Raw genomic sequence first — 27,807 nt, forward strand, 5'->3', positions numbered from 1 at the left:
AGCACACAGTAGCCCTGCACAAAATGCAGAGAGAACATTCCCATTTGCACAGCATAGTCTTGCGCACAGGGTCTGTTTGTTGGCTCATGGACTTGAAGCCTGCCTGTAACAAATGGAGCCCCGCATCGATCAAACTGGTGCTGAGAGCTGTAATGATCTAGAGGATAGGGGAGTGGCAGGTTGCAAGGAGGTCCTCTCTTGATGGGGAAGTTTGTAAATGTGACCATTGACCTGATGAAATCCTCTAATGCCAGAGAACCCAGATGAGTTCTGAGAAGGCTGAGGACAGAGTAGGGAGTTCCTGTGGGAGCTGGTGTGGCCTCCCCTGCAGCAGGCAGGATGGGTCATCTCCTCTGGGTAACACCTTTCTTGCTGCTGTTTGTGTGTCCAGAGCTTAATTGGCCACATTCCAGCCATGACAATGAAGGCACTCCACGTGGATGCACACACTGGAGAGAGGGAGCCACATAAGAGGCTCGAGACATCAATCGCCACCAACAGAGGTCGGTCCTGCAGTCCCTGAGTCAAGGATGGGTTAATAAATTCACTCTCACACTTGGTGTTTCAGTGATTCAAGTGGGCTAGGGATGGTCATCTGCTGCTTTCAGAGGGTGACTGCAGCCAATTGACCAGACCCCTGTCCATCCTCACATTTATTCAGTATGAATTTCATAACAGAGGTTCTAAGTCAACATGCTTGCGGATAATTAACACGGTGAAAAGAGTGGTTTTATGATGAGAAAAGCTTTGGGTTCCAGGGCCCAGAGCAAACACCATTAATGGGTAATTCCCCTTTCACCTCCCCCGAGAGGACCATCCAGCAAAATACTAGAGACAAAGGGATGTGGGATAAACACACTTAACTTGGAAAACCTCTCATCGTCTCTATCTTTTCTCTAACATAATGGACCAGCTGCCTTCAGCCTGTCCCAATAAATCCTTTCAGCCTTCCAAAAGGTTTGAGACTAATCTGTAACTTTCCCTAATATTTTGCCAGCCACCCCAAGTGAATTCCAACAGAGGCTTCGAGGCTTTTTTTTTCTTGATGTGGAGTCTTGCTCTGTCGCCCAGGCTGGAGTGCATTGGAGCAGTCATAGCTCACTGTACCCTCTGCCTTTTTGGTTCAAGGGATTCTCCTGCCTTGGCCTTCCAAGAGCGAGTCAGAGTCTTGCCCTGTCACCCAGGCTGGAGTACGATGGTGCCATCTCAGCTCACTGCAACCTCTGCCTCCCTGGTTCAAGTGATTCTCTTGCCTCAGCCTCCCGAGTAGCTGAAGCTACAGGTGTGCACCACCACACCCAGCTAATTTTTGTATTTTTAGTGGTGACAGGGTTTCACCATCTTGGCCAGCTTGGTCTCGAACTCCTGTCTTCCAGTGATCTGCCTGTCTCAGCTTCCCAAAGTGCTGGGATTACAGACATGAGCCACCACGCCCTGCCTCTGTATCCCTTTGATCACCCCTCAACTCCAGTGTTAAAAATCTAATAAATCCGGCCGGGCGCGGTGGCTCACGCCAGTAATCCCAGCACTTTGGGAGGCCGAGGTGGATGGATCACGAGGTCAGGAGATTGAGACCATCCTGGCCAACATGGTGAAACCCCGTCTCTACTAAAAACCCAAAAATTAGGTGGGCCTAGTGGCGTGTGCCTGTAATCCCAGTTACTTGGGAAGCTAAGGCAGGAGAATTGCTTGAACCTGGGAGATGGAGGTTGCAGTGAGCCGAGATCGCGCCACTGTACTCCAGCCTGGACAACACAGCGAGACTCCATCTCAAATAATAAGGCTAATAAATCTGGCGAGGCAGGGTGGTTCACGCCTGTAATCCCAACCCCTTGGGAGGCCAAAGTGGGTGGATCACATCAGGAGTTTGAGATCAGCCTGACCAACATGCTGAAATTCAGTCCTTGCTAAAAATACAAAAGTCTAATAAATGTAATAAATATGATGGCATGACCAGTGCTCACCCATGCCAAGGCAGTCCTTTAAAAACAAGACACATTGGCCAGGCATGGTGGCTCACGCCTGTAATTCCAGCACTTTGAGAGGCCGAGGTGGGTGGATCACTTGAGGTCAGGAGTTCGAGACCAGCTTGGCCAACATGGTGAAACCCCCATCTCTTTAAAAAAAAATTTTTTTAGGTAAATAAAAAAAAAACAAAAACAAGACACATCATGATGGCTTGGGCAGGGCTGTGCATTAGAGCTTTGTTCGTGGCACAGAACACCTGACTTGAAGCCACCCAGCTGTGCAACAACTCCATCCTGGCCGCACACGGAATCTGCCATCCACCATCCCACAAGTCGGTTCCCGTGCCTGCTTGGTGGAGCCAAGAGACTCCTGAGGCCATCTCTCTGGGGGAATGAAATACAAGTTCAAGATCCCCGATGCTGCTTTTGAGGTGAAGCTTTTGTAAAGGGGAAAAAAAGCATATCGAAAAAGTGAAGGAGGAAATGCCCCAGGGCTTGGCAGTTACTCTGGGGAGTGGGGGAGAATTTCGGTTCTTACTTTAGATCTTGAAGAGGTGGGATGAGCTTGAGAGTTTATATTGGACGTTTTTTCTCTTTCAATTGGTTGAAAAATGTTTGTTTTGGGAGCCAGGAATGGTGGTTCACATCTGTAATCCCAGCCCTTTGGGAGGTCGAAGTGGGAGGATTACTTGAGGCCGGGAGTTCAAGACCAGCCTGGGCAACATAGCAAGACCCCATTTCTACAATAAATTAATAAATAAAATTAGCCAGGCCTGGTGGTGTGCAGTTATAGTCCCAGCTACTAGGGAGGCTGAGGTGGGAGGATCCCTTGAGTCCAGAAGTTGGAGGTTGCAATGAGCTATGATCGTACCACTGCCTTCCAGCCTGTGGGATAGAGTGAGATCTTGTCTCTCTCTCTTTTTTTCTTGAGACAGAGTCTTGCTCTTTTGCCAAGCACCAGGCTGGAGTGCAGTGGTGCGATCTCGGTTCACTGCAACCTCCTCCTCCCGGCTTCAAGCAATTCTCCTTCTCCAGCCTCCCGAATAGCTGGGACGACAGGCATGTGCCACCATGCCCAGCTAATTTTTGTATTTTAAATAGAAACGTGGTTTCACTACCTTGGTCAGGATTGTCTTGATCTCTTGACCTCATGATCTGCCCACCTCACACTTTGATCACCCCTCAACTCCAGTGTTAAAAACTCCAAAGTGTTCCTTATGTAGAAAGAAAAAAAGAAAAACAAACAAACAAACAAAAAACTCCAAAGTGCTGGGATTATAAGTGTGAGCCACTGCGCTGGGTCGAGATCTCCTCTCTTAAAGAAAAATTTTATTTCGACAATATGTATATTGTCAAAATATATGGCCACAGGCACGAGGCTCAGCTGAAACATCACTTGCAACATCATAAGAGGCAGAAGATTTGGGTCCTTTATATACAAAGAGTTCCAACAAATCAATAAGGAAAAAACTCAAATAGAAAACCATGCAAAGAAATGAATGATTAATTCACACAAGAAATACAAACGGCTACTGGATACAAGCCCACAGAATATTTGGAAAGTGAGGCTGAGAAGTGAGCTGCTGTCCTGGAGACATTGATTAATGACTGACGGGGCCGGGTGCGGTGGCTCCTGCCTGTTATCCCAGCACTTTGGGAGGCCAAGGTGGGTGGATCACTTGAGGCCAAGAGTTTGAAATCAGCCTGTCCAACATGGTGAAACAATCTATCTACTAATATTCAAAAATTAGCCAGACCTGGTAGTTGGCACCTGTAATCTCACCTACTGAGAAGGCTGAGGTAGGAGAATCATTTGAACCCAGGAAGCAGAACCTGCACTGAGCCAAGACTGTGCCACTGCAATCCAACCTGGGCGACAGAGTGACTCCATCTCAAAAAGCAGAAAGACTCCCAGGGTTCTCAGCATCCTCCTCATCTTCACGCTCTAAGATGATGGTTTCTGCCTGTGTGTATTTTATGTTTTTTGTTTTTTCAGATGGAGCCTCCCTCTGTTGCCCACATGCTGGAGTGCACTGGCGTGATAGCTCACTGCAGCCTCCACCTCCTGGGTTCAAATGATTCTCCTGCCTCAGCTTCCCTAGTAGCTGGGATTACAGGTGCCCAATACCATGCCCAGCTAATTTTTGTATTTTTAGTAGAGATGGGTTTCACCATGCCGGTCAGGCCGGTCTTGAACTTCCAACCTTGGGCGATGGCTGAGGCTGAGGAAGCAGGAGAATCGCTTGAGACCAGAAGGCAGAGGCTGCAGTGAGCTGAGATCACGCCACTCAACTCCAGCCTGGGCAAAAGAGTAAAATTGGTCTCAAAAAAAAAAAAGAGGTAGGGTCTGGCTCTGTTGCCCGGGCTGCTGCAGCACAATGGTGCAATCATGGCTCACTGCAGCCTCAAACTCCTGGGATCAAGCCATCCTCCTTCCTCAGCCTCCCAAGTAGCTGGGACTACAGGCACACCCCACCCCACTAACTTTATTTTTTGTAGCGATGGGATCTCGCTATGTTGCCCAGTGAGGTCTCCAACTCCTGGGCTCCAGCCAGCCTCCTGCCTTGGCCTCCCAAAGTGTTGAGATTACAGGCATGAGCCACCATGCCCGGCCCCTTTTTAAAATGAAAAGAACATTTAATTCATCACCTCGCTGAAGACGCTGCATGACTAAGATTGCAGAACCGCAGGATGGGAGTGGGTGGACTTCCACGGGGTACCCCCTCCTCCTCCAGTATCAGCACTTTTTGGGCGTTTTCCTGGGGGTGGGGAGGCCTCTTGCTGTCCCGGGGTCTGCTGGGGGAAACCCCTGGTGTTCTGAGGAGGCCTCACCAGGTTGATCCTGAGCATGAGCTCAGGACAAGGAGCACTGCTGAGTGAGTCCACTGTGGTTATGATTGTACAGCTGTGTGAGCTCTCATCTGTCAAAGGAGTTAGTTCCATCTGTCCAGAGGACACAATGGGATGAGGCCCGGGAGGCTTTTAGGGGCCCCTGAAAATGTCTTCCTGTCTTCCTTCCCTTCTCCCTTCCTTCCTTCGTCTCTTCCTCCTCCTCCCTTCCTCCCTCCTTCTCCCCTCCCCCTCTTCCCTCCCTCCTTTCCTCCCTCCCTCCCTCCTCCCCCCCTCCCCCTCTTCCCTCCCTCCTTTCCTCCTCACCCCTCCTTTCCTCCCTCCCTCCCTCCTTTCCCCCTCCCCCTCCTTTCCTCCCTCCTCCCTCTCTCCCTTCTCCCTCTCTCCCTTCCTTCCTCCCTTCTCCCTCCCTCCCTTCCTTCCTCCTTCCCTTGCTGCCTTCCTTCTTTCCTTCCTTCTTCTCTCCTCCCTTCCCCCTCCTTTCTCCTCCCCTCCCCCTCCTTCCTTTCCCTCTTTTTCTCTCCCTTCCCTTCCCTCCCCCTCCCACTCCCTCCCTTCTCTCCTTCCTTCTCTCTTTCCCCCTTTCTCCCTTTTTTATTTTTAATATTTATTTATTATTATTATTTTTTGAGACAGAGTTTCGCTCTTGTTACCCTGGCTGGAGTGCAATGGCGCGATGTCGGCTCACTGCAACCTCCGCCTCCTGGGTTCAGGCAATTCTCCTGCCTCAGCCTCCTGAGTAGCTGGGATTACAGGCATGCACCACTGTGCCCAGCTAGTTTTTTGTATTTTTAGTAGAGACAGGGTTTCACCATGTTGCCCAGGATGGTCTCGATCTCTTGACCTCATGATCCATCCTCCTCGGCCTCCCAAAGTGCTGGGATTACAGGCATGAGCCATCAGGCTGGCCTCTCCCTTTCTTTCTTTTCTTTTCTTTTTTCCCACATCTAGAGATTTGGACCTTTCTTTTTCTTTCTTTTTTTTGTTCGTTTGTTGTTAAGGAGTCTTGCTCTGTCGCCCAGGCTGGAGTGCAGTGCTGCGATCTCGGCTGCCTCCCAGGTTCAAGCGATTCTTCTGCCTCAGCCTCCCGCGTGCCACCGTGTCTGGCTAGTTGCTGTATTTTTAGTAGAGACAGGGTTTCACCATGTTGGTCAGGAACTGCTGTATTTTTAGTAGAGAGGGTTTCACCATGTTGGTCTGGGTCCTTCCGGGCAGTCCTCTCTGCTGACACCCACATCCCTGGCTCTTTGTTCGAGGCCCACATGGTTCCCTGCTTTGATGCATCCAAGGTCAAGTGCTCAGGCCCTGGGCCAGAGCGGGCCACCGCTGGGGAGGTGGGCCAATTCCAAGTGGACTGCTCCAGCACAGGCAGTGCAGAGCTGACCATCAAGATCTGCTCAGAGGCGGGGCTGCCAGCCGAGGTGTACATCCAGGACCATGGTGATGGCATGCACACCATCACATACATTCCCCTCTGCCCCGGGGCCTACACTGCCACCATCAAGTATGGCGGCAAGCCTGTGCCCAACTTCCCCAGCAAGCTGCAGGTGGAGCCTGCATGGACACTTCTGGCATCCAGTGCTACTGGCCTGGGATTGAGGGCCAGGGTGAGTGGCCCTGCTATGTGGTATGTGGCAGTGGGGGCACAGGGACCAGAACCCCAAGCCTTCTCCCTGTGTCCCTTTGCAGGTATCTTCCAAGAGGCCACCACTGAGTTCAGTGTGGACGCCCGGGCCCTCACATAGACTGGAGGGCCACCCATCAAGGCCCTCGTGCCCAACCCCTCAGGCAACCTGACAGAGACCTATGTGCAGGACTGCAGCGACGGCACCTACAAAGTGGAGTGCAGCCCTTATGAGGAGGGTCCGTGCTGGGGCTCCTGCAGGCCGGCAGGTGGGGGTGGGTAGCACAGCCCGGGCTCCTCCGGACCCGGCCTGCACTCCTCCAGGACTGCACTCCATGGACGTAACCTATGAGGGCAGCCCTGTGCCCAGCAGCCCCTTCCAGGTGCCCGTGACTGAGGGCTGAGACCCCTCCTGGGTGTTTGTCCACGGGCAAGGCATCCAAAGCGGCACCACCAACAAGTTCACCGTGGAGACCTGGTGAGGGGGCCCCGAGTGCCTGTGTGGCCGAGGGGCCTGGGAACCCCGGGAATGAGTGGCTGTCTCTTTGGACCAGGGGAGCTGGCACGGGAGGCCTGGGCCTGGCTGTAGAGGGCCCCTCCAAGGCCAAGAGGTCCTTCATGGACAACAAGGATGGCAGCTGCTCAGTCGAGTACATCTATGAGCCTGGCACCTACAGCCTCAACGTCACCTATGGCGGACATCAAGTACCAGGTGAGGAGGTGGCGGCCAGCGCAGGGCTGGAACTATCTGCTTGTCCCCACCCTGTCTCACATAGTCACCATCCCTTTGACCCACCCCTCAGGCAGTCCTTTCAAGGTCCCTGTGCATGATGTGACAGAGGCATCCAAGGTCAAGTGCTCTGGACCTGGCCTGAGTCCTGGCATGGTTCGTGCCAACCTTCCTCAGTCCTTCCAGGTGGACACAAGCAAGGCTGATGTGGCCCCACTGCAGGCCAAAGTGCAAGGGCCCAAAGGTGAGTGTCTGCATGCCTGGAGCCGGGAGTCAGGAAGGAGACTGCTAGTGTGCAGGTGTTCTGGGAAGAGCCTCACATGACAGTGCAGCCAGGAGGGGGACTGGGAGGAGGTAGAACAGATAGGACTTTGTCACTTAGCAGATGTGGCAGGAAGGCACGCAGGCAAGGGTCCCAGCTGGCACCCAGATGGGCGTCTTTTGTGCCAGAGAGGGTCAGGGCCATTCCCAGGGTCGGGCTGATGGGGATGAAGCAAGGTCTAGGCCTGGGGCTGAGTCCTGGCCATTGAGAGGTGGGGTAGGAGTGGAGGCCCAGGATATGAGCTGAGGCTGTGTCCCTGGGCCTGGGGCCACGCCTGGTGGAGCCAATGGATGTGGTGGACAATGCTGATGGCACCCAGACCATCAATTACTTGCCCAGCTGAGAAGGGCCCTACAGCATCTCAGTACTGTATGGAGATGAAGAGGTACCCCGGAGGTAAGAGGCAGGGCCCGCTGCCTGAGGGGAGGTCCAGGCCAGATGCCTAGAGCCTATCTAACTGCTCATGACACCCATGCCCACAGCCCCTTCAAGGTCAAGTTGCTGCCTAGTCATGATGGCAGCAAGGTGAAGGCCAGTGGCCCTGGGCTCAACACTACTGGCATGCCCACCAACCTGCCCGTGGAGTTCACCATCGATGCAAAGGATGCCGGGGAGGGCCTGCTGGCTGTCCAGATCACGGTGAGCTCCAGGCACAGGCAGGGGAGGCAAGGGGTCTGGGCCTGGGTGACTGGAGTGTGGGCTGCTGGTGGTGCAGGCTGGCGTCTGGTCTCCCTGGGGCACTGCACCAAGGAAGGCAGGGAAGGACAGGGCCACAGCCTTTGGCTTCCTAAGGTTGTGACCAACTTAGGATGGTGGTGATAGGCCTGGGCTCCCCCAGACACGCACTTGCTTACTGTTGACTTTGAGCACATTACCAAAGCCTTTTGTGCCTCAGTTTCCCTACCTGTAACATTCTCATGGGGCAGGGAGAAGCCTGAGATCACCTGAGTGTGCTCCTCCTCGTGCTGGACAGGACCTGGGGCTGAGGATGGGTGCCAGGCTCCCTGGCCGTGCCTGTTGTCAGTGGGGGGTGTTGGATGTTTTAGTCTCCCTTCTGGACTCTGCCTGTAGGGAAATAAAGGGCAACAGAGCCTAAAAATAAACCCACACTTCTATGGTCAACTGATATCTAACAAAGGTGGTAAGTTAAATCAGTGGGAAAAAGCCTTTTAAACAAACGGTGCTGGTACAACTCAATATTCATATATTCCCTTCCCCACTACAAAATAAACTTACATCTTTACCTCACACTACACATACCCAAAAAAAGCCTCAAATTGCATCACTGATCAAAATATGAAAGCCGAAACTATGAAATTTCTATATTAAAGCAAAGAAGAAAATCTTTGTGACTTTGGAAATGATTTCTTAAATATGACACCAAAAGTACAATCCATAAAAGTAAAAAAGAAATAAATAAATGGTTCTTCAAAAAGTCACCATTACAAAAATGAAAAGATAAACCACAGAATAGGAGAAAAGATCTACAAATCATTTACCTGATAAACAACTTGTACACAAACTATATAACAAACTTACAAGTATAAGAAGACAAACAATACAATTAAAAAAGAAAATCTGATCAAGAACAAACTCCCATTCACAATTGCCACAAAGAGAACAAAATACCTAGGAATACAACTAACAAAAGATGTAAAGGACCTCTTCAAGGAGAACTACAAACCACTGCTCAAGGAAATAAGAGAGAACACAAACAAATGGAAAAACATTCCATGTTTATGGTTAGGAAGACTCAATATCATGAAAATGGCCATACTGCCCAAAGTAATTTATAGATTCAATGCTATCTCCATCAAGCTACCAATGACCCTCTTCACAGACCTGGAAAAAACCACCTTAAACTTCATATGGAACCAAAAGAGAGCCCACATAGCCAAGTCAATTCTAAGCAAAAAGAACAAAGCTGGAGGCATCATGCTGCCTGCCTTCAAACTATACTACAAGGCTACAGTAATCAAAACAGCATGGTACTGGTACCAAAACAGAGATATAGACCAATGGAACAGAACAGAGGCCTCAGAGGCAACGCCACACATTTACAACCATCTGATCTTTGACAAACCTGACAAAAAGAAGCAATGGGGAAAGGATTTCCTGTTTAATAAATGGTGTTGGCAAAACTGGCTAGCCATGTGCACAAAGCAGAAACTGGACCCCTTCGTGACACCTTACACTAAAATTAACTCTAGATGGATTAAAGACTTAAACATAAGACCTAACACTATAAAAACTCTATAAGAAAACCTAGGCAAAACTTTTCAGACATAGGCGTAGGCAAGGACTTCATGACTAAAACACAAGAAGCATTGGCAACAAAAGCCAAAATAGACAAAGGGGATCTAATTCAACTCCAAAGCTTCTGCACAGCAAAAGAAACAATCATTAGAGTGAACCAGCAACCAACAGAATGGGAAAAAATTTTTGCAATCTACCCATCTGACAAAGGACTTACATCCAAAATCTACAAAGAACTAAAACAGATTAACAAGAAAAAAAGCAAACCCATTCAAAAGTGGGCAAAGGATATGAACAGATACTTTTCAAAAGAAGACATATATGAGGCCAAAAAACATATGAAAAAATGCTCATCACTGGTCATCAAGGAAATGCAAATCAAAACTATGTTGAGATACCATCTCACGCCAGTTAGAATGGCAATTGTTAAAAAAATCAGGAGACAACAGATGCTGGAGAGGATGTGGAGAAATCGGAAGGCTTTTATACTGTTGGTGGGAGTGTAAATTAGTTCAACCATTGTGGAAGACAATGTGACAATACCTCAAGGACCTAGAAATAGAAATTTCATTTGACCCAGCAATCCCATTACTGGGTATATATCCAAAGGATTATAAATCATTATATTATGACATATGCAAACATATGTTCATTGCAGCACTGTTTACAATAGCAAAGACTTGGAACCAACCCAAATGCCCATCAATGATAGACTGGACAAGGAAAATGTGGCACATATACCCCATGGAATACTATACAGCCATAAAAAACAATGAGTTCGTGTCCTTTGTAGGGACATGGATGAACCTGGAAACTATCATACGCAGCAAACTGAAACGAGAACAGAAAATCAAACACCGCATGTTCTCACTCATAGGCGAGTGTTGAACAATGAGAACAGATGGACACAGGGAGAAGAGCATCACACACTGAGGTCTGTAGGGGGCACTAGAGGAGGGGCAGTGAGGGGTAAGGAGTTGGGGAGGGATAACATGGGGAGAAATGCCAGATATACGCGATGGGGATGGAGGCGGCAAACCACATTGCCATGTATGTACCTATGCAACAATCCTGCATGCTCTTCACATGTACCCCAGAACCTAAAATGCAATAAAATATATATATATAATTTAAAAAAAAAAGATCTGTTCTGGAGGAAAGTATAATAGAAAAAAAAGAAAAAAAAATCTGAACAGATACTTCACCAAGATATACAAATGGATAATATGAATATGAGAATATGCAGCCAGGTGCAGTGGCTCATGCCTGTAATCCCAGCACTTTGTGAGACAGAGGCGGGCAGATCACAAGGTCAGGAGTTCAAGACCAGCCTGACCAAAATGATGGTGATATCCCATCTCTACTAAAAATACAAAAATTAGTCAGGCATGGAGGCACACATCTGTAATCCCAGCAGTACTCAGGGGGCTGAGGCCGGAGAAGTGCTTGAATCGAGGAGGTGGAGGTTGCAGTGAGCAGAGATCTCGCCACTTGCACTCCAGCCTGAGCAACGGAGCAGACTCAATTTCAAGTAAAAGAAAAAAGAAAATATGCACATCACTAGTCATTTGAGAAATGCAAATTAAAACCACAATAAGATATCACTATACAACTGACCAGAATGACTATAATTTTAAAAAACTGACAATACCAAGTGTTGGCCAGGATGTAGAAAAACTGGAAGCATCTGTATTACTGGTGGGAAAGTAAATGATTCAACTACTTTGGAAAACAAATTGACAGTTCTTAAAAATTTACACACGCCAGGCACAGTGGCTCATGCCTATAATCCGAGCACTTTGGGAGACAAAGGTGGGCGGATTGCTTGAAGTCAAGAGTTCCAGACAAGCCTTGCCAACATGGTGAAACACTATCTCTACTAAAAATACAAAAATTAGCTGGGCATGGTGGCATGCACCTGTAGTACCAACTACTCTACTCAGGAGGCTAAGGTAGGAGAATCGCTTGAACCCAGGAGGCAGAGGTTGCAGCGAGCCGAGATTGCACCACTGTACTCCAGCCTGGGCAACAGAGCAAGACTTGGTCTCAAAAAAAAAAATATTTATACATAAACTTAACATATAACCCAGTGATTCCACTCCCAAGTATCTACCCAAGAGAAATAAAAACATATGTCCACACAAAGACTTGTATATGAATATTCACAGTATTCATAATAGCCATAAACTGGAAGCAATTTAAATATCCTGGTAAGTGGATAAACAAAATGTGGTATATCCATGCAGCTGAGTATTATTCAGCCATAAAAATCAAGTACTGACACATGCTATAATGTGGATGAATTTTTTTTTTTTTTTTGAGACAGGGTCTTACTCTGTCACCCAGGCTGGAGTGCAGTAGCACAATCTCAGCTTACTGCAACCTCTGTCTCCCAGGCTGAAGCAAGCCTCTCACCTCAGTCTCTGGAGTAGTTGGGTCCACAGGCGCACGCCACATCTGGCTAATTTTTTTAACTTTTAGTAGAAACACGGTTTCACCATGATGCCCAGACTGGTCTCAAACTCCTGGCCTCAAGCAATCCACCCACCTCAGCCTCCGACAGTGCTGGCATTAAAGGTATTAGCCACCACACCCAGCCAACACGGCTGAACTCTGAAAACATTAGGCTAAGTGAAAAAGGCCAGACACAAAATCATATTGTATGATTACACCTAGGTGAAATTTCTAGAAAAGGCAAAACTATAGAGCCAGAAAACAGGTTAGGAATTGCCTGTGTGTGGGAGTGGAACAGAAACCAACTACAAATGAACAAGACAATTCTGGGGGCTAGTTAAAGTACTCTAAAACTGGATCACAGTGATTGTTGCATAAACGTAGAAACTTCTTAAAGCTTACTGACTGTGCACCCACAAAGGGTGAATTCTATGGTATATAAATTATACCTAATAAAGCTGTTGTTAAAAAATACATGAAACAAACAGGAGGACTTTTTCAAAAACTTTCAGTCATAAAGGTTTATTTTAAATAAATAAAAAAATACTCTTCATTCCCATTATGCTTTATCTTGCAAACCACCAAAAATAGCTATAATTTTACACTATGACATACACTTTGCTTCCCCAAATTTTGGTGCCTGCTAACTTGGGTTAAACATAGTCTAAAGTTTATACTTGAGCAACTGGATTTATCAACTTTTTCTAAAAAGAATGATGCATCTCACTGTAAGGCTCACACCAGATTGGAAAACTCATATGGGTAGAGAATTCTTTCATAATGCGACTTCAAAAGAGACCTAGTTCCTTTTCCTGGCAGATATCCCAAGCGACTACCCACTTTAGACCATTTCTTCTCTTTGGTGACCATTTCAAAACCTCCTTTTCTGGCAACAATCTGAAAAGCAAGTAAAAGTTTCTTAGAGAAAAAAAGTAGATTCAAGCATCCTGACTCTAAGTCTGTCTACTAAATAGAAAAATTATTCTGGGCTTAAATTTCAAATTTTCCTTTCAATGAGTATGTAACCAAACTGACATCTGTCAACATTTAGAGTAAGAAATAGAAACAATGATTTACAGAGGTTTAAAATTTAATTAATATTATTATGTCTACCTTCAAACCAAGCATTTAAAAATATTTAATGAATTAATACTTTGTATAGTATGCAATGTGAGAAAACTAAATACACATATAAAACTTATGTACTCAAGGAACTCACAGTATGAAATAAGAATAAAAACAGACAAAAATAGACATGAAAATGTTATATAACACAAATAAACATAAATCCTGAATTTAGCAATACCAAGTAACTTACAGAACTTAACAAAAATGTCAATCAAACCATGAATATAAAGAACGGTTTTGAAAAACAGGCTATAGTTTTTCAAAAGGACAAGAGTTTTATATGGAAGATTATGAAGGAACACTGAGGAAAGGTTAGACTGAAGTAGATTTACTGATATGGAGTACAGAATTTATTAAGGTAGAAAATAAGATAAATTGGCTAATCTTTACTATCCCATACAATAATCACTTTTACATAGTAATCTGCTTTGTATTGAAAGCATTTCAAGCTAAATTTCCATTAGTTATGATATATCTGCATGGATCCAGTCATGATGTCCCACTCAGTTCTGGTGATTAGTAGCAGCCAGGATATGGCCATGACAAAGGAATAAACTATCTCACATAGAAAACAAAACCATTACTTAGGCTCCATGTATACAATACTCTAACAATCTAACCAAAAAACACGCAAAACCTTATACCTGTATTTCTTCAGCTGACAGATTCAAGGATTATCATGCATAATTTTAAAATATAAACCAGGGCATGGTGGCTCATGCCTACAATCCCAGTACACTGGGAGGCTGACACAGGTGGATCACCTGAGGTCAGGAGTTCCAAACCAGCCTGGCCAACATGGTGAAACCCTATCTCTACTAAAAGTACAAAAATGAGCCACGCATGGTGGCAGGCACCTGTAATCCCAGTTACTTGGGAGGCTGAAGCAGTAGACTCCCTTGAACCTGGGGGGCGGGGGTTGCTGTGAGCTGGGATCAGGCCACTGCACTCCAGCCTGGGCAACAGTGATGTCTCAAAAACAAATAAATAAAAATAAAATATAAAATATAAACCATTTATTCCAAATGTTTGCCATGTACTACATCACAGCATTGTCACCAGAAATATCACTATGAACCCTGCTCTATAAAAAGACATACAGCATGCACTTGAACTGAACACAATGAAGACAAGCCCTTTATCAAAACTTGACCAAAAAGTAGTATCACTCAAGACCAAAATGGCTGGGAATAAAGACAGTTTTAACATACGTAAAGAACAGTCTTCTACTTAAAAGATCCCTCTAAAAACTCCAGTAGAAAGACCAGAAAGAAACAAAAAGGCATCCTCTCAAGGGGTCAAATAGACCAAGAAAGAAACCAAATACAAAGAAATGTAAACAATATTTTGAAGCTAGAGATATCTAACAAGCCAAAGCAATAACAAAACAGAAAAACCAGGTGTACTTTTAAACTACAAGTTTAAAACTAAGTGCCCTGCAACAGAGAAAAGCCAGAGAAGCTTTTGCAACATAGAACCTGGAAAGGCTTAAGAGGACGCCCTTCCTCCCTTTTCTAAAAAAAGAGAAAAAAAAAAAAAGGCTTAAGAAGCAAAAGCAGCAGTACCTCTAAAATTAAGGGTGGCAATGCAGCGAGAATGAGATTGTGAAGACCTGTGTAAACAGTTAGACCTCCTCCAGGCAACTATCCCTCTCTAGCCCCAGCAGAAAACTGGAGATTTACTCTCAGCAAAGTTTGAACAGAAGGGATGCTGAACTAAGAAAGCAATAGGTAAGTAAATTAGAGGACCAGCCTAACAAGTCTAATATCTAACTAGCAAATAGTCCAGAAGAAGAGAAAAAATAATAAACTTATCAAAGAATACAGGAAAAATTAGAAGAACTGGAAGAAATGAGTTATCAGATAAGAGAGGTTATTGAGAGCCATAAAAACAGTGAATGAAAATAAACACATACCAATACATTATCACTGTGAAATTTCAAAGCCCTGGGAATAAAGGTAAGATCCTAAATCTTCAGGGAAAAAAAAGTCACACACACAAAAAAACAAGACTTAATATAGCATCGTTCTCACCAAGACAATGGAGTAAAGCTTTACAAATACTACAGTAAAATGATTCACAATCTAGACTTTTAAACCCCACCAAACTACTAAGAAAGTATAAGGGCAGAACATTTTTACACAAGCAAGAAGTCCTAAAAAATTTACATCCCACTACTATCTTTCTCATGAAACTAGCAGAAGAAACGTTTCACCAAAATGAGAGTAAACCAAGTAAAAGGAAGACTTGCAACAAGGAAAAAGGCCAAGGAATTCCCAGAATGACGGCAATAAAAGGAAGTTCCAGACTGACAGTCGAACTTTAAGAAACAACCAGTCAAGATCTGAGGTAAAAAAGACTCCTGGAAGAATGGCTCCAAGAAAATAAAGCTGACAGATTATCTGATGGGTAGAAGCATAATGAGCGATGTATATTTCTGCTGGAAAGTTTGAAAATATATTTTTCACAGTATTAATTTTAGATTAATAAAAAATTAATGTAACTACATTAGAAGGGGAAGAGGAACATACAAATGTAACTACACTAGAAGGGGAAGAGGAACATAAAGTATGGGAGGACTTAAGATCTCTTACACCCATTCTCCATCTTCAACAGGAGGAAATCAATATACAACATTTAAAGCTGAGAAAAGAAAAAATAGCATAATGAGCATATTGTTTGGAAATATGAGGATCAAAATCAGAAACCACTAAAAGAACTGAAAGTGATTAGCTCTGAGGAGTGGGAATGGGGGTGGAGATTAAGGGAGATGCTGATTTTCATTTTAAGCTGCCTTCTTTTTTTTCTCTTTTTTTTTTAAGAAACAGGGTCTTACTCTGTCGCCCAGGTGGTGCAATCAGAGGTATCATAGCCTCAAACTCCTGGACTCAAGCAATCCTCCAGCTTCAGCTTCTCGAGTAGGTGCAACTATAGGCATGTGCCACCACAATCAGGTAATCTTTTAAAAATTTTTTTGTAGAGACAGTGTCTCCCTATGTCTAGACCAGGAGGCTGGTCTAGAACTCCTGTATTCAAATGATCCTCCTGCCTTGGCCTCCCAAAGTGCTGGGATTACAAGTGTGAGCACACCATACCCAGCCAAAGCCTTGTTTTTTTTAAAGTGTACTACTTTGACAAGAATAAAAATGTTTTAAAGAGAAGGGCTAGATTGAATGCTTCTTGCTGAAGTGGTTATAAAAACAGTAATTAGTAATATAGAAGTCTGTTAAATTACAGGCATTCCAAGTAATACTTCTTTTTTTTTTTTTTTTGAGATGGAGTCACCAGAATGGAGTGCAGTGGTGCGTGCGAGCTAGGCTCACCGAAACCTCCACCTCCGGGATTCAAGCGATTCTCCTGCCTCAGCCTCCTAAGTAGCTGGTATCACAGGCGAAAGTCACCACACCTAGCTAATTTTTGTATTTTTAGTAGAGACAAGTTTTCATCATGTTGGGCAGTTCAAGATTATGATCTTGAACTCATGATCCATCCGCCTCAGCCTCCCAAATTGCTGGGATTACAGGCATGAGCCACCGCGCCTGGCCTAGTAATACTTTTTATTATTAAAAATAATAGGGAGAAAGATGTGATTTAATCAAAACAGGAATCCATCACATTGATGATTTAATGACTAAGACTGAAAATTTGCTTCCCATTAAAATGCAATGTGAATCACAGTATTTTCAAATCATATCTATAAAAAACAAAACTCAATAGATGCCAATAAACTGTCAGCCAAAAATAAACTTTTTTTAAAAAAAGAAAGGACACCACTAACAACCTTAAAACATACGAACTCTTGGTATTTTCTGCGGTTTTCAGCCCAAGCCTCTTGCTAGAATAAAATGTCACGTTAATGAAATAAACAGTCACCCATTGATAAGGGTCAGAATAAATTACTTTTGTGAAGTACTGACTGGGAGGGAGATGAAAGAACCCACTAGAGTGCTATGAAAATGTTATGCATCAGCCGGGCGCAGTGGCTCACGCCTGTAATCCCAAGACTTTGGGAGGTCGAGGCAGGCGGATCACAAGATCAGGAGTTCAAGACCAGCCTGGTCAACATGGTGAAACCCTGTCCCAACTAAATAGAAAAAGTAGCCGGGTGTGGGGGAGAATCCTAGCTACTTGGGAGGCTGAAGCAGGAGAATTGCCTGAACCCTGGAGATGGAGGCTGCAATGAGCTGAGACCATGCCATTGCACTCCAGCCTGGGTGACAGAGCAAGACTCCGTCTCAAAAGCAAAAAGAAAAGTGATGTATCTTGATCTGGGTGATGGCTACAAAACAGGTGTATACATATATGAAGATTTATTGAACTGTACACTTAAAATTTGTAGCTTACACTGTAAGCTACACCTCAATATAAAAGAAAAAAGTTAATGTGAGAAGCAGAAATCTCACAATGACATTTAGGGAACAAAAGTATTACAAACAAAATAACTACAAATTGAAGTTTGTCTTTTAGCTTTAAATCTGTTTTGCAAATGTTCTCACAGGTTAGGGGAAAGATGTCCATGAGGACTTAAAAAACCCCACAAAAGACAGGACTCCAATAAACCCTCAGATAAGCACACTTAACCTTTAATTACAATGCATTTTCAGTAAGTTTTCCGAATATTTCATTCTTTTTTTTTTTTTTTTTTTAAGATTGGCTTTAGCAGGTTGGCCAGGCTGGTCTTGAACTCCTGACCTCAGGTGATCCACCCACCTCGGCCTCCCAAAGTGCTAGAATTACAGGCGTGAGCCACCGCACCCAGGTTTTTTTCCAAATATTTCAATAAAGTGTACTTTATTAGTAGTTTGAACCTTAAAAGGAAATGGGATTCTCAAGATGGTGTTAAACAGTCTGAACGACAAATGTTGTGAAGAGAATTGTGAACAACCAAGTATTCAGACTAGGTTACCCCTAAAAGCCCTTTCCTGATTTTGAAATTCTATAACTTCAGAAAGCCAGAAAAATGTGGCTGGGCTCAGTGGCTCACGCCTGTAATCCCAGCACTTTGAGAGGGTGAGATGGGCAATTACTTGAGGTCAGGAGTTCTTGACCAGCTTGGCCAACATGGTGAAATCCTGTCTCTACTAAAAATACAAAAATTAGCCATGCATGGTGGCTCATGCTTGCAGTCCCAGCTGCTGCAGAGGCTGAGTCAGGAGAATCACTTGAACCCAGGAGGCAGGTAGTTGCAGTAAGCTGAGATCGTGCTACTACACTCTAACCTGGGCAACAGAAGAAGACACTGTCTCAAAAAAAAAAAAAAAAAGAAAGGAAAAGAAAAGAAAACCAAATAATGCAATTTAACTTATCATCAGATTAAACCTGAGGTTTATCTATTAATTGAAAAATCACTGATACCAAAAGTTTCAATTTAATAGGTTACTACTCCTACTATTAATAAATACTCTAGTAAATTCCTTATCACTGATACCAAAAGTTTCAATTTAATAGATTACTACTTACACGATTAATAAATACTCTAGTAAATTCCTTAGGGTATTTATGAAAACAATAAATAAAAATGTGGCCAGGCACAGTGGCTCATACCTGTAATCCCAACACTTTGGGAGGCCAAGGTGGGTAGATCATTTGAGGTCAGGAGTTTAAGACCAGCCTGGCCAATGTGATAATACCCCATCTCTACTAAAAACACAAAAATTAGCCAGGTTTGGTGGCATGCACCTGTAATCCCAGCCCCATTTACTCAGGAGGCTGAGGTATGACAGTCACTTGAATCTGGGAGGTGGAGGTTGCAGTGAGCCAAGATTGTGCCACTGCACTCCAATCTGGGCAACAAAGTGAGACTCTTTCTAAAACAAAAAAGTGGAAAGAGCTTCATTAAAGAGTATCACAACATACTGTTATTAATGACAAAATAAATTTTGAGGGCCAGGCATGGTGGCTGACTCCTGTAACCCCAGCACTTTGGGAAGCTGAGGTGGGTGTATCACCTGAGGTTGGGAGTTCGAGACCAGCCTGACCAACATCAAGAAACTCCATCTCTCGGCCGGGCGCAGTGGCTCACGCCTGTAATCCCAGCACTTTGGGAGGCCGAGGCGGGTGGATCGCGAGGTCAGGAGATCGAGACCATCCTGGTCAACATGGTGAAACCCCGTCTCTACTCAAAATACAAAAAATTAGCTGGGCATGGTGGCGTGTGCCTGTAATCCCAGCTGCTCAGGAGGCTGAGGCAGGAGAATTGCCCGAACCCAGGAGGCGGAGATTGCGGTGAGCCGAGATCGCACCATTGCACTCCAGCCTGGGTAACAAGAGCGAAACTCTGTCTCAAAAAAAAAAAGAAACTCCGTCTCTACTGAAAATGCAAAATTAGCCAGGCGTGGTGGGACATGCCTGTAATCCCAGCTACTCAGGAAGCTGAGGCAGGAGAATCGCTTGAACCCAGGAGGCGGAGGTTGCAGTGAGCCACGATTGTGCCATTGCACTCTATCCTGGGCAACAAGAGTGAAACTCCGACTCAAAAAAATAAAAAATAAAAATAATAATAATTTTTGAAAAACAATTTTTTTTTTTGAGACAGAGTTTTACTTTTGTTGCCCAGGCTGGAGTGCAGTGGTGCTATCTCAAGCCCACTACAATCTCTGCCTCCTGGTTTCAAGCAACTTCCTGCTTGAAACTTCCAAGTAGCTGGGATTACAGGTGCCTACCACCACACCCAGCTAATTTTTGTATTTTTAGTAGAGACAAGTTTTCATCGTGTTGGCCAGGCTGGTCTTGAACTCTTGACCTCAGGTGATCCACCCACCTCAGCCTTCCAAAGTGCTGGGATTACAGGTGTAAGCCACTACCCCGGCCAATTTTTGAAAATTTTTTGTATTTTATTCAAGTAACAGTCAAACACATTCAGAACCTTAAACAGCATCATACAGCAAAATGTAATAGGTAAGTTCTGACTGAATAAAAACATCAAAATTAAGTTCTTAAAACAAATTTTTATCCTAATGGTTCCCTATAGTAAACCTAGGCCTCAAATTTAGCATAATTTGTTCTTGAGCACCATAGGTTTTCATATAACTGCAGTAGAACACTTTTGGCACAGTGCTTACTAACCTCATCACCTGACTAAGTCTCAAGCTGTATTTTAGCATTAGACCATACTTCCCAAATTTTTTAGCAAGAGAATTCTGACCTGACACTAATTCTAAAACATATCATAAAAGATAAATATGATTATTCTAACATCTTTTTTTTTTTTTTGGAGACAGGGTCTTGCTCTGTCACCCAGGCTAAAATGCAGTAGAGTGATGATGGTTCACTGCAGTCTTGACCTCCTGGCTCACGAGATCCTCCTGCCTTAGCCTCCTGATTAGCTAGGACTATAGGAGTCCACCGCCATGCCCAGATTATTTATTTTTTAATTTTTTGTAGAGACAGAGTCTCACTATGTTGCCCAGGCTGGTCTTGAACTCCTAGGTTCAAGCAATCCTTCCACCTCAGCCTCCCAAAGTGCTGGGATTATAGGTATGCACCACCACATGTGGCTGATTACTCTTACTTTTTTTCCTTGAAAGTGAAATCTTCCAAAATTAACTCTGCAATTTAAATGAGAATAAATTTCTATTTCAAAATAGTATATAAATTGTAAGTATGGAAGGCCACAAAAAGAAGCTGTTTTGCAAAATTTCTCAGATAATTAAGCAATAATAAATTTGTATTATTGTATTAACAAAACATATTTCAATGTTGTTATAATCTCAGCTTGCAGGTCAGTTAGTTTTCTTCACATTATAACATTAGGGAATATAATGTTAAAAAGTTAACACAATTTGGACGAAAATTTATCTAAACTCTTCACCCTTAAGTTTCTGAGCTATTGTTCATCCTACCCAACAATGCTGGCCTCAATTAGTCATTAACGCTACATATAGGTATTAACAAAACTAATATATACTATACATAAGAATGGTGAGTAACATGAGTCCCTTTATTTTTATTTTATTTTATTTTATTTTTTGAGACAGAGTCACACTCCGTCACCAGGCGCCAGGCTGGAGCGCAGCAGCATAATCACAGCTCACTGCAGCCTTGACTTTCTGGATTCACGTGATCCTCCCACCTTAGTCTCCTGAGTGGTTGAGACTACAGGTGTGCACCACGATGCCCAGTTAACTTTTTCTAATTTTATCGGAGTCAGGGTTTTGCCATGTTGCCAGGCTAGTCTCTTAACTCCTAGGCTCAAGTGATCCTCCCACCTCAACCTCCTAAAGTGCTCAGTTGACAGGCGTGAGCCATTGTGCCTGGCCCAAATTTTCAATTAAGTAACAACAACAACAAAAAAAGATGACAAGATCAACATAGAACATTGTACATGCAGTACAATATAATATTAGCAGGCTATAGTCATTTATTTTGCATATTGCATATCACAGAGCCTGATAAATATTAGTCTCATTAACAAATATAAAGTAACTTTTAAAGATAACTTTGAGGTCTGTCATTTCCATTTATTCAAATGTGCATTTCATTTTTTTTTTTTGGAAATGGAGTTTCACTTTTATTGCCCAGGCTGGAGGGCAATGGCACGATCTCAGCTCACCTCAACCTCCGCCTCCCAGGTTCAAGCAATTCTCCTGCCTCAGCCTTCTGAGTAGCTGGGATTATAGGCACATGCCACCATGCCCAGCTAGGGCATCTATCAAACAAATCCTCCATTGGAAGCAATATTTCCCACCAAATTCATTTTAAATTCCTAAATTCACAAGCCTCTGCTCTAATTTCTAAACCAGTATAAGCCTCACCTTGCTCAAAGCATACAGATCCAGGATTTTTCTCTCTACCACAGGGATCTTCAGAGTAGATCCTTGAAGTTCCCAAAATTTTGCTAGTTGATCCAAGAAATCCAGTCTCACTCTGGTCATTGCCTAAAATTATTAAAATACAGAAATAAGAACTAAGTTATGATTGAAAGGAATGAGTATAACAGAGCAGGGGTCCCCAAACCCCAGGCTGTGGACTGGTACCCATCAGTGGCCTGTTAGAAACCCAGCCGCACAGCAGGAGGTGAGCAGCAGCAGCGGGCAGGCGAGCAGGTAAGGATTCCCACAAACCCTACTATGAACTGCATATGCAAGGGGTTTAGTTTGTGCACGCCTATGAGAATCTAACAAATGTCTGATGACCTGAGATGGAACAGTTTCATCCCAAAACCATCCCCCATACTCCCATCCATCCATGGATAAACTGTCTTCCATGAAACCAGTCCCTGGTGCCAAAACCTTTGGGGACCACTGTAATAGAGGTACTCACTTCTTTCAAGAAATTCAAAGACTTTTCATTATTGCTTAGTCCAACCCTGTAAAACCAGCCAATAATAAAGATGCAAAAGACTTCTAACAAACTTTATTCATTCAGGCAAAAAAGTTACTCTGATTTATTTTAAAAGTTATACTGGCAACCAAAATAATTTTTTTAAGTTTGTTCAACTTTATGCTGACCAGAAAATTCAGTAAATCGGATCCTCCTCAGTGTCTAACATTCTGTCATTTCATCCACAGGTAAATATGCACACTTTTGGTGCGTCAACCCTCAACCTCACTTATATTGAGATGCTTCATCAAGTATCTAATTACAAGAGACTAAAAAGAAAAAATACGTATTGCGGCCAGGCACAGTGGCTCACACCTAGAATCCCAGCACTTTGGGAGGCTGAGGCAGGCGGATCACCTGAGGTCTGGAGTTCTAGACCAGCCTGGCCAAAATGGCTTAACTCCGTTTCTACTAAAAATACAAAAATTAGCCGGGCATGCTGGCTGTAATCCCAGCTACTGTAAAACTAGCTACTAAGGAGGCTGAGGCAGGAGAATCGTTTTTGAACCTGGGAGGTAGAGGTTGCATGAGCCAAGATCACACCACTACAGTCTCATCTGGGTAACAAAGCAATACTCTGTCTCAAAAAAAAAAAAAAAAGTATGTAGTAAACTCTCAGAAATGTTTTGAGGGAAAAGAAAAAAAACTCAGAATGACATAATAAACCTTTTCTATCAATTATTTTCCTCTGTACTCTAAAAGTTTTAATATCACAATGAAGAACCTTCGAAAAATCAGCAGACAAGAAAAACAGCAACACATAGTCTTCTATTTAGAAAACGTAAGATAAATCAGTAATACTTAGAGGAAGATCTTTAAGCGTGTGTGAAACGGAGTCTCACTCTGTTGCTCAGCTGAGGGCAATGGCGCGATCTCAGCAAACCTCCGCCACCTCCGCCTCCTGGGTTCAAGCAATTCTCCTGCCTCAGCCTCCCGAGTAGCTGGGACTACAGGGGCCCACCACCACACCCAGCTAATTTTTGTATTTTTAGTAGAGACGGGGGGGGTCTCACCATATTGGCCAGGCTGGTCTCGAACTCTTGACCTTGTGATCCACCCACCTTGGCGTCCCAAAGTGCTGGGATTACAGGCCTTAGCCACTGCACCCGGCCAAAGGAAGATCTTAATAAATCAGATTAACGGTCCTGACAAAGTTCCATTAAAACCGAAACCAAAACAAAAGAAAAAACTTTGAAAACTAGGATTTTAAAACAGGATTTAAGAATCAATTTTCCAAGAACCAAGGAAGACAGAATCTTCCGAGATTAACAAAAATTTTAGCAGAGTAAGAAACAATAGAGAAAGTAGAATTCAGGAATTCTAAGTCTCTGAAGCTAAGCATTGAACATTTCCACTAGAAAAACAGAGCTACAGATAGTTTCTCGTGATCTCAGTTAAATGGAAGAACCGTAACTGCTTTGCACAATTTTTTTAAAAAGCACACTCTTCCTCCAAACATCAAGTAACTATTCCAGTCAGTACCAATTAACACAAACTCTAGGCTGTGCAAAGTTCTCTACCTACAGCCCTAACAATAAAGAATAAATCAGGAAGAAAAAATGGTGACACAACACTTACCTCAAGTTCATTCAGGCGCTGGACTCTTGGAGTGAAACGAAAGCTTTTTACTTCACAGGCGAATGGAGGCTGCCAGTCCTAAATAGAAAGAGTTTTTTCAAAACACAGTGGTATGTAAGCAAGGAATGGGTTATTTATTCCCTTAAAGGGGGTTTTTGCCACAAATCATGGTGATAATAGACTAACTTATAAGTCTTCTTTATTATAGAAACAAAATGAGCAAATTTTTTTAGATAAAATCATTTTAATACAGGTTGAGTATCCCTTACACGAAATGCTTGGGATAAGAAGTGTTTTGGATTTCACTTTCCATATTCTGGAGTATCTGCATATACATAATGAGATATATTGGAGATGAGACCCAAGTCTAAATACAAAATTCTTTTATTTCACATAAAGTTATACATGCAGCCTAAAGGAAATTTTATCCGATATTTTTAATAATCTGGTGCATAATGCATGTGTACACTGGACCATCAGAAAGGAAAGGTGTCACTATCTCAGCCACCCGTGTGGACAATCTGTAGTTGTCTGGCATCACCATAATTTCTGACTCTGCATTTACAAGCTACCAATAAACAATTATTTCCTTACACTTATTCCCACATAAGTAGTTAACAGGAAAAATATAACATACCATTAATACAATGAAAAAAGTAATCTGTTCAAGCTAGGATCAGTAGCTCACACCTGCAATCCCAGCACAGTGGGAGGCTGAGGCAGGAGAATCACTTGAGCCCAGGAGCTTGAGATCAGCCCAAGCAACAGAGTGAGAACCTGTCTCTATAAAAGAAAAAGAATAATAATGTTTCAGGGTAACCTGGTTTCAGATTTTGGAGCATTTTGGATCTGGAATTCTTTTTATTTTTATTTTTTTAGCTCACTATGAATCTACCGTAAGGGGGTAGATTTGGAATTTTTAAAGTAGGGACACTAAACCTGTATTGCTCGAAGAAGCAATCGTCTTCAAACCAGTCCCACTATTTATATCCCACAATTATGCTTTCCCAAGTTACTCAAGTGAAATTCACTGAGGTCATATATGACAAAGCAGTGTCTAGTAAACATACAGTTTTACCAAAATGAAAAAAAAAATTTTTAAGACAAAAAGGGAGCAGGGGGCAGTGGCTCACACCTGTAATCCCAGAACTTTGAGAGGCCAAGGCGGGCAGATCACCTGAGGTCGGGAGTTGGAGACCAGCCTGACCAACATGGAGAAGCCATGTCTCCACTAAAAATACAAAATTAACCGGTGGTGCATGCCTGTAATCCCAGCTACCTGGGAGGCTGAGGCAGAACTGATTGAACCCAGGAGTCAGGAGGTTGCAGTGAGCCAAGATCACGTCATTGCACTCCAGCCTCGGCAACAAGACTGAAACTCCATCTCAAAGAAAAAAAAAATTTTTTTAAGGGTAGAATTAAAAATTAAAAAGAAACTTTGAAAAAGAACTTATTTATTTAAACTTTTTTTAAAATTTATGTGTAATGTGACAGAGCACTTTATGTTACACAGATGTTTTGTTCAAAGCCCACCTCCTGGAAACCCAAATATTCAAAAAAATAATAATAATAAGCAAACACACAAAACAAGAACAATTTTCAGATTGCAATATAACTAAAATGAGATAGCATATTTCACATAGGATCTAAAGAACCTACTTTGATTTGGCCTAAATAGTAGTAAACTTATTTTTAAAAGTGAGAAGTAGGAAAAAAAACCCTTACCTTGGAAACTAAAGAATCTACCAATACTAAAATTAAATTCCAAGTGTAAACAAGATTTATTTTCAATAATGTGACATAAAAAGAGAAAGCATTATTTCAGCTTCCAGCATTTTTTAAGTTAAAAAAAAAGCTTTTTTTTTTAATCGAATAACCTTGAATAGAATTTCTAATGAATAAATTCAAGAGTAGATTAAAACATGATTTAGGAAAACCTTCAATGCTTGAGATGTTAACATGAGGTCATTATGATAGAAAAAAGGGTTAAATGGAAGTTTTTGGAGAATGGCATTGCATATCATCACAGCAATTATTTGTTAATCCTCTGCTTGAAATGAATAGCCTATAATCTTAAACAAATTCATTCAACATAGTGAGAGCATTATGTCTGTTTTAGAATCAGAAAAACTAATCTAGGTTCAAAATATACTTTGCTACTTGCCCAGGATCTCACATCTGGTGTTTTAACTTACCCAGAGTTGCAAACATAAAGCAAAATGTGTCTTCAAGAAGCAACGACTAAAGCGATGGTTCAAAAACCTCAACTTACATGAAGAATTATCTAAGATTGGTTGCTAGAAAAGCAGAAACTTCCACAACCAGAAGCCTAGAAATCTGCATTTAAACAAGCATCCAGTTGACCCTGGTGCCAAGTGGTCCAGTAACATCATTTAAAAAGCGCTTGGTCTAATGGGTACAGACAAACACCTTTTGACCTTGAGCACTTTAACTCAACCTCTTGGGGCATTAATTCCCTCCACACAAGGGATAGTGTCTCCTTACCTCAAAGTCGAGATTATAATTAACCTTACAGGCAAACCTAATTATCTGCAATAACTGATTCTAAAATCGTTGATGTTTAGTTCCCTATGTCAAGAGATTTCAACATTTCCTTCCACCTCCATTATAGACCAATTCTTCCTAAACCTCTAAATTTTCTTCCCCCGATAAGACTTTTCACTGCAGCCATAATTAGTCTGGAGTTCTTGTCTAGCGATAGCATCCTGGAGGACTAGAGCTCAGATTAGCTTTTGAGAAACCCTAACCCTGAGATAAGGCCTGCAAATTATTTGATCCAAGCAGGTCTTGAATAAAGAGATAGCCGACTATCAAACCATAATGAAGATACGCGAGGGAAGAATATGTCATGTCATAATACTGTACTTTAAGCACCATATTGCTTAACGAAAGGCCTAAAGCCTTTTGTTACCCTTGCCCACAGCTGAGAAAAGTATCAGTTCCCGAGTTCTAGGCGGAAGAGGCCCCAGAGACACCACTTTCTCGCGTTCAGATGTGTCTACCTAAGACCACAAAAGAAACCGAGGCAAAAATATCCAGAAACAGCCTCCAGTTGTCGCAAAACAGAGAAAGTACATATAAAAGAACAGAAGGACCAGAAAAGTAAGGCTAAACCCAGGGCATGGACTCCCCCATTCTTCCTTCTCCCGCTCTCTTCACAGACTGAGGTACCTTGGGCGGCCGAATTTTGCAGATGCCGGTTTTCTCCGCCAAAAGCCGGATGCGACCGATAAAGCTGAGAGGATCTGTGAGCTCCTCCCAGCTCGGCTCAAAGACAGGGCACTCTGGGGGTGGCACGAACTCCGCCGCGTAGCCCCCCGGCCCCACGCCCGCCATTGCAACGGCGGGGGCGGGGGTCCCCGTGGGGAACAGGTGGTGAAAAGCTGACTGAAGCCGAGTTTGTTCACGTCCCCTGACACAGGCCGAAGCGCATCTTCGCGGACGAGAACTGTTCAACACAGAAACCCCAGAATCGCTTCCTGCTCCCGTTTGTTATTGTTTCTCTCAGGGCTTTTCCTCTGAGGTTCAGGACTTTTCCGGAAGTTACCGTGCTGTC

At 43.4% G+C, this 27,807-nt stretch overlaps 2 protein-coding genes and 1 long non-coding RNA gene across 12 annotated transcripts; 2 read left to right on the plus strand and 1 right to left on the minus strand.

Moving 5' to 3' along the window:
* Positions 1–391: 391 nt before the first annotated feature.
* LOC144580175 (uncharacterized) lies at positions 392–6,554 on the plus strand. The gene is made up of 2 exons (XR_013529288.1): positions 392–503; positions 6,507–6,554. It is a non-coding gene; the product is annotated as an uncharacterized LOC144580175 (long non-coding RNA).
* On the minus strand, positions 5,780–27,807 carry LOC144580173 (lysine-specific demethylase 5A-like). Of its 10 annotated transcripts, XR_013529279.1 has the most exons (7): positions 27,423–27,807; positions 24,231–24,308; positions 22,085–22,207; positions 15,926–15,974; positions 12,931–13,100; positions 8,438–8,558; positions 5,780–7,515 (listed from the first exon to the last, which is right to left on the minus strand). XR_013529279.1 is itself a non-coding variant. In XM_078355420.1 (5 exons), the coding sequence occupies exons 1-4, from the start codon at positions 27,585–27,587 to the stop codon at positions 12,939–12,941; spliced, it is 528 nt and encodes a 175-aa protein (XP_078211546.1). In that variant the 5' UTR covers positions 27,588–27,807; the 3' UTR covers positions 5,780–8,558; positions 12,931–12,938. The 10 variants fall into 10 exon arrangements, 3 of the variants coding, with proteins under 3 accessions (XP_078211546.1, XP_078211547.1, XP_078211549.1); XR_013529277.1 differs by lacking the exon at positions 15,926–15,974 and having other exon boundaries at positions 5,780–5,931; XR_013529276.1 differs by lacking the exon at positions 15,926–15,974 and having other exon boundaries at positions 5,780–5,978.
* Positions 6,672–7,737, plus strand: LOC144580239 (filamin-A-like). The gene is made up of 3 exons (XM_078356019.1): positions 6,672–6,824; positions 6,877–7,153; positions 7,245–7,737. The coding sequence occupies exons 1-3, from the start codon at positions 6,672–6,674 to the stop codon at positions 7,493–7,495; spliced, it is 681 nt and encodes a 226-aa protein (XP_078212145.1). The 3' UTR covers positions 7,496–7,737.

This window comes from Callithrix jacchus, chromosome 18 (assembly GCF_049354715.1).
Source record: "Callithrix jacchus isolate 240 chromosome 18, calJac240_pri, whole genome shotgun sequence".
NCBI lineage: Eukaryota > Metazoa > Chordata > Mammalia > Primates > Cebidae > Callithrix > Callithrix jacchus.

What these genes read in the sequence shown, in the direction of transcription:
- LOC144580239 (XM_078356019.1), top strand. Translation starts at nt 6,672, where the DNA reads ATGAGGAGGGTCCGTGCTGGGGCTCCTGCAGGCCGGCAGGTGGGGGTG. An exon ending in TGCCCAGCAGCCCCTTCCAG is followed by an intron (nt 6,825 to 6,876) that starts GTGCCCGTGACT and finishes TCCACGGGCAAG; the next exon opens with GCATCCAAAGCGGCACCACC. An exon ending in TGGCGGACATCAAGTACCAG is followed by an intron (nt 7,154 to 7,244) that starts GTGAGGAGGTGG and finishes CCCACCCCTCAG; the next exon opens with GCAGTCCTTTCAAGGTCCCT.
- LOC144580173 (XM_078355420.1), bottom strand. Translation starts at nt 27,587, where the DNA reads ATGGCGGGCGTGGGGCCGGGGGGCTACGCGGCGGAGTTCGTGCCACCC. An exon ending in GCAAAATTCGGCCGCCCAAG is followed by an intron (nt 24,309 to 27,422) that starts GTACCTCAGTCT and finishes CTTTCTATTTAG; the next exon opens with GACTGGCAGCCTCCATTCGC. An exon ending in AGCGCCTGAATGAACTTGAG is followed by an intron (nt 22,208 to 24,230) that starts GTAAGTGTTGTG and finishes TAATAATTTTAG; the next exon opens with GCAATGACCAGAGTGAGACT.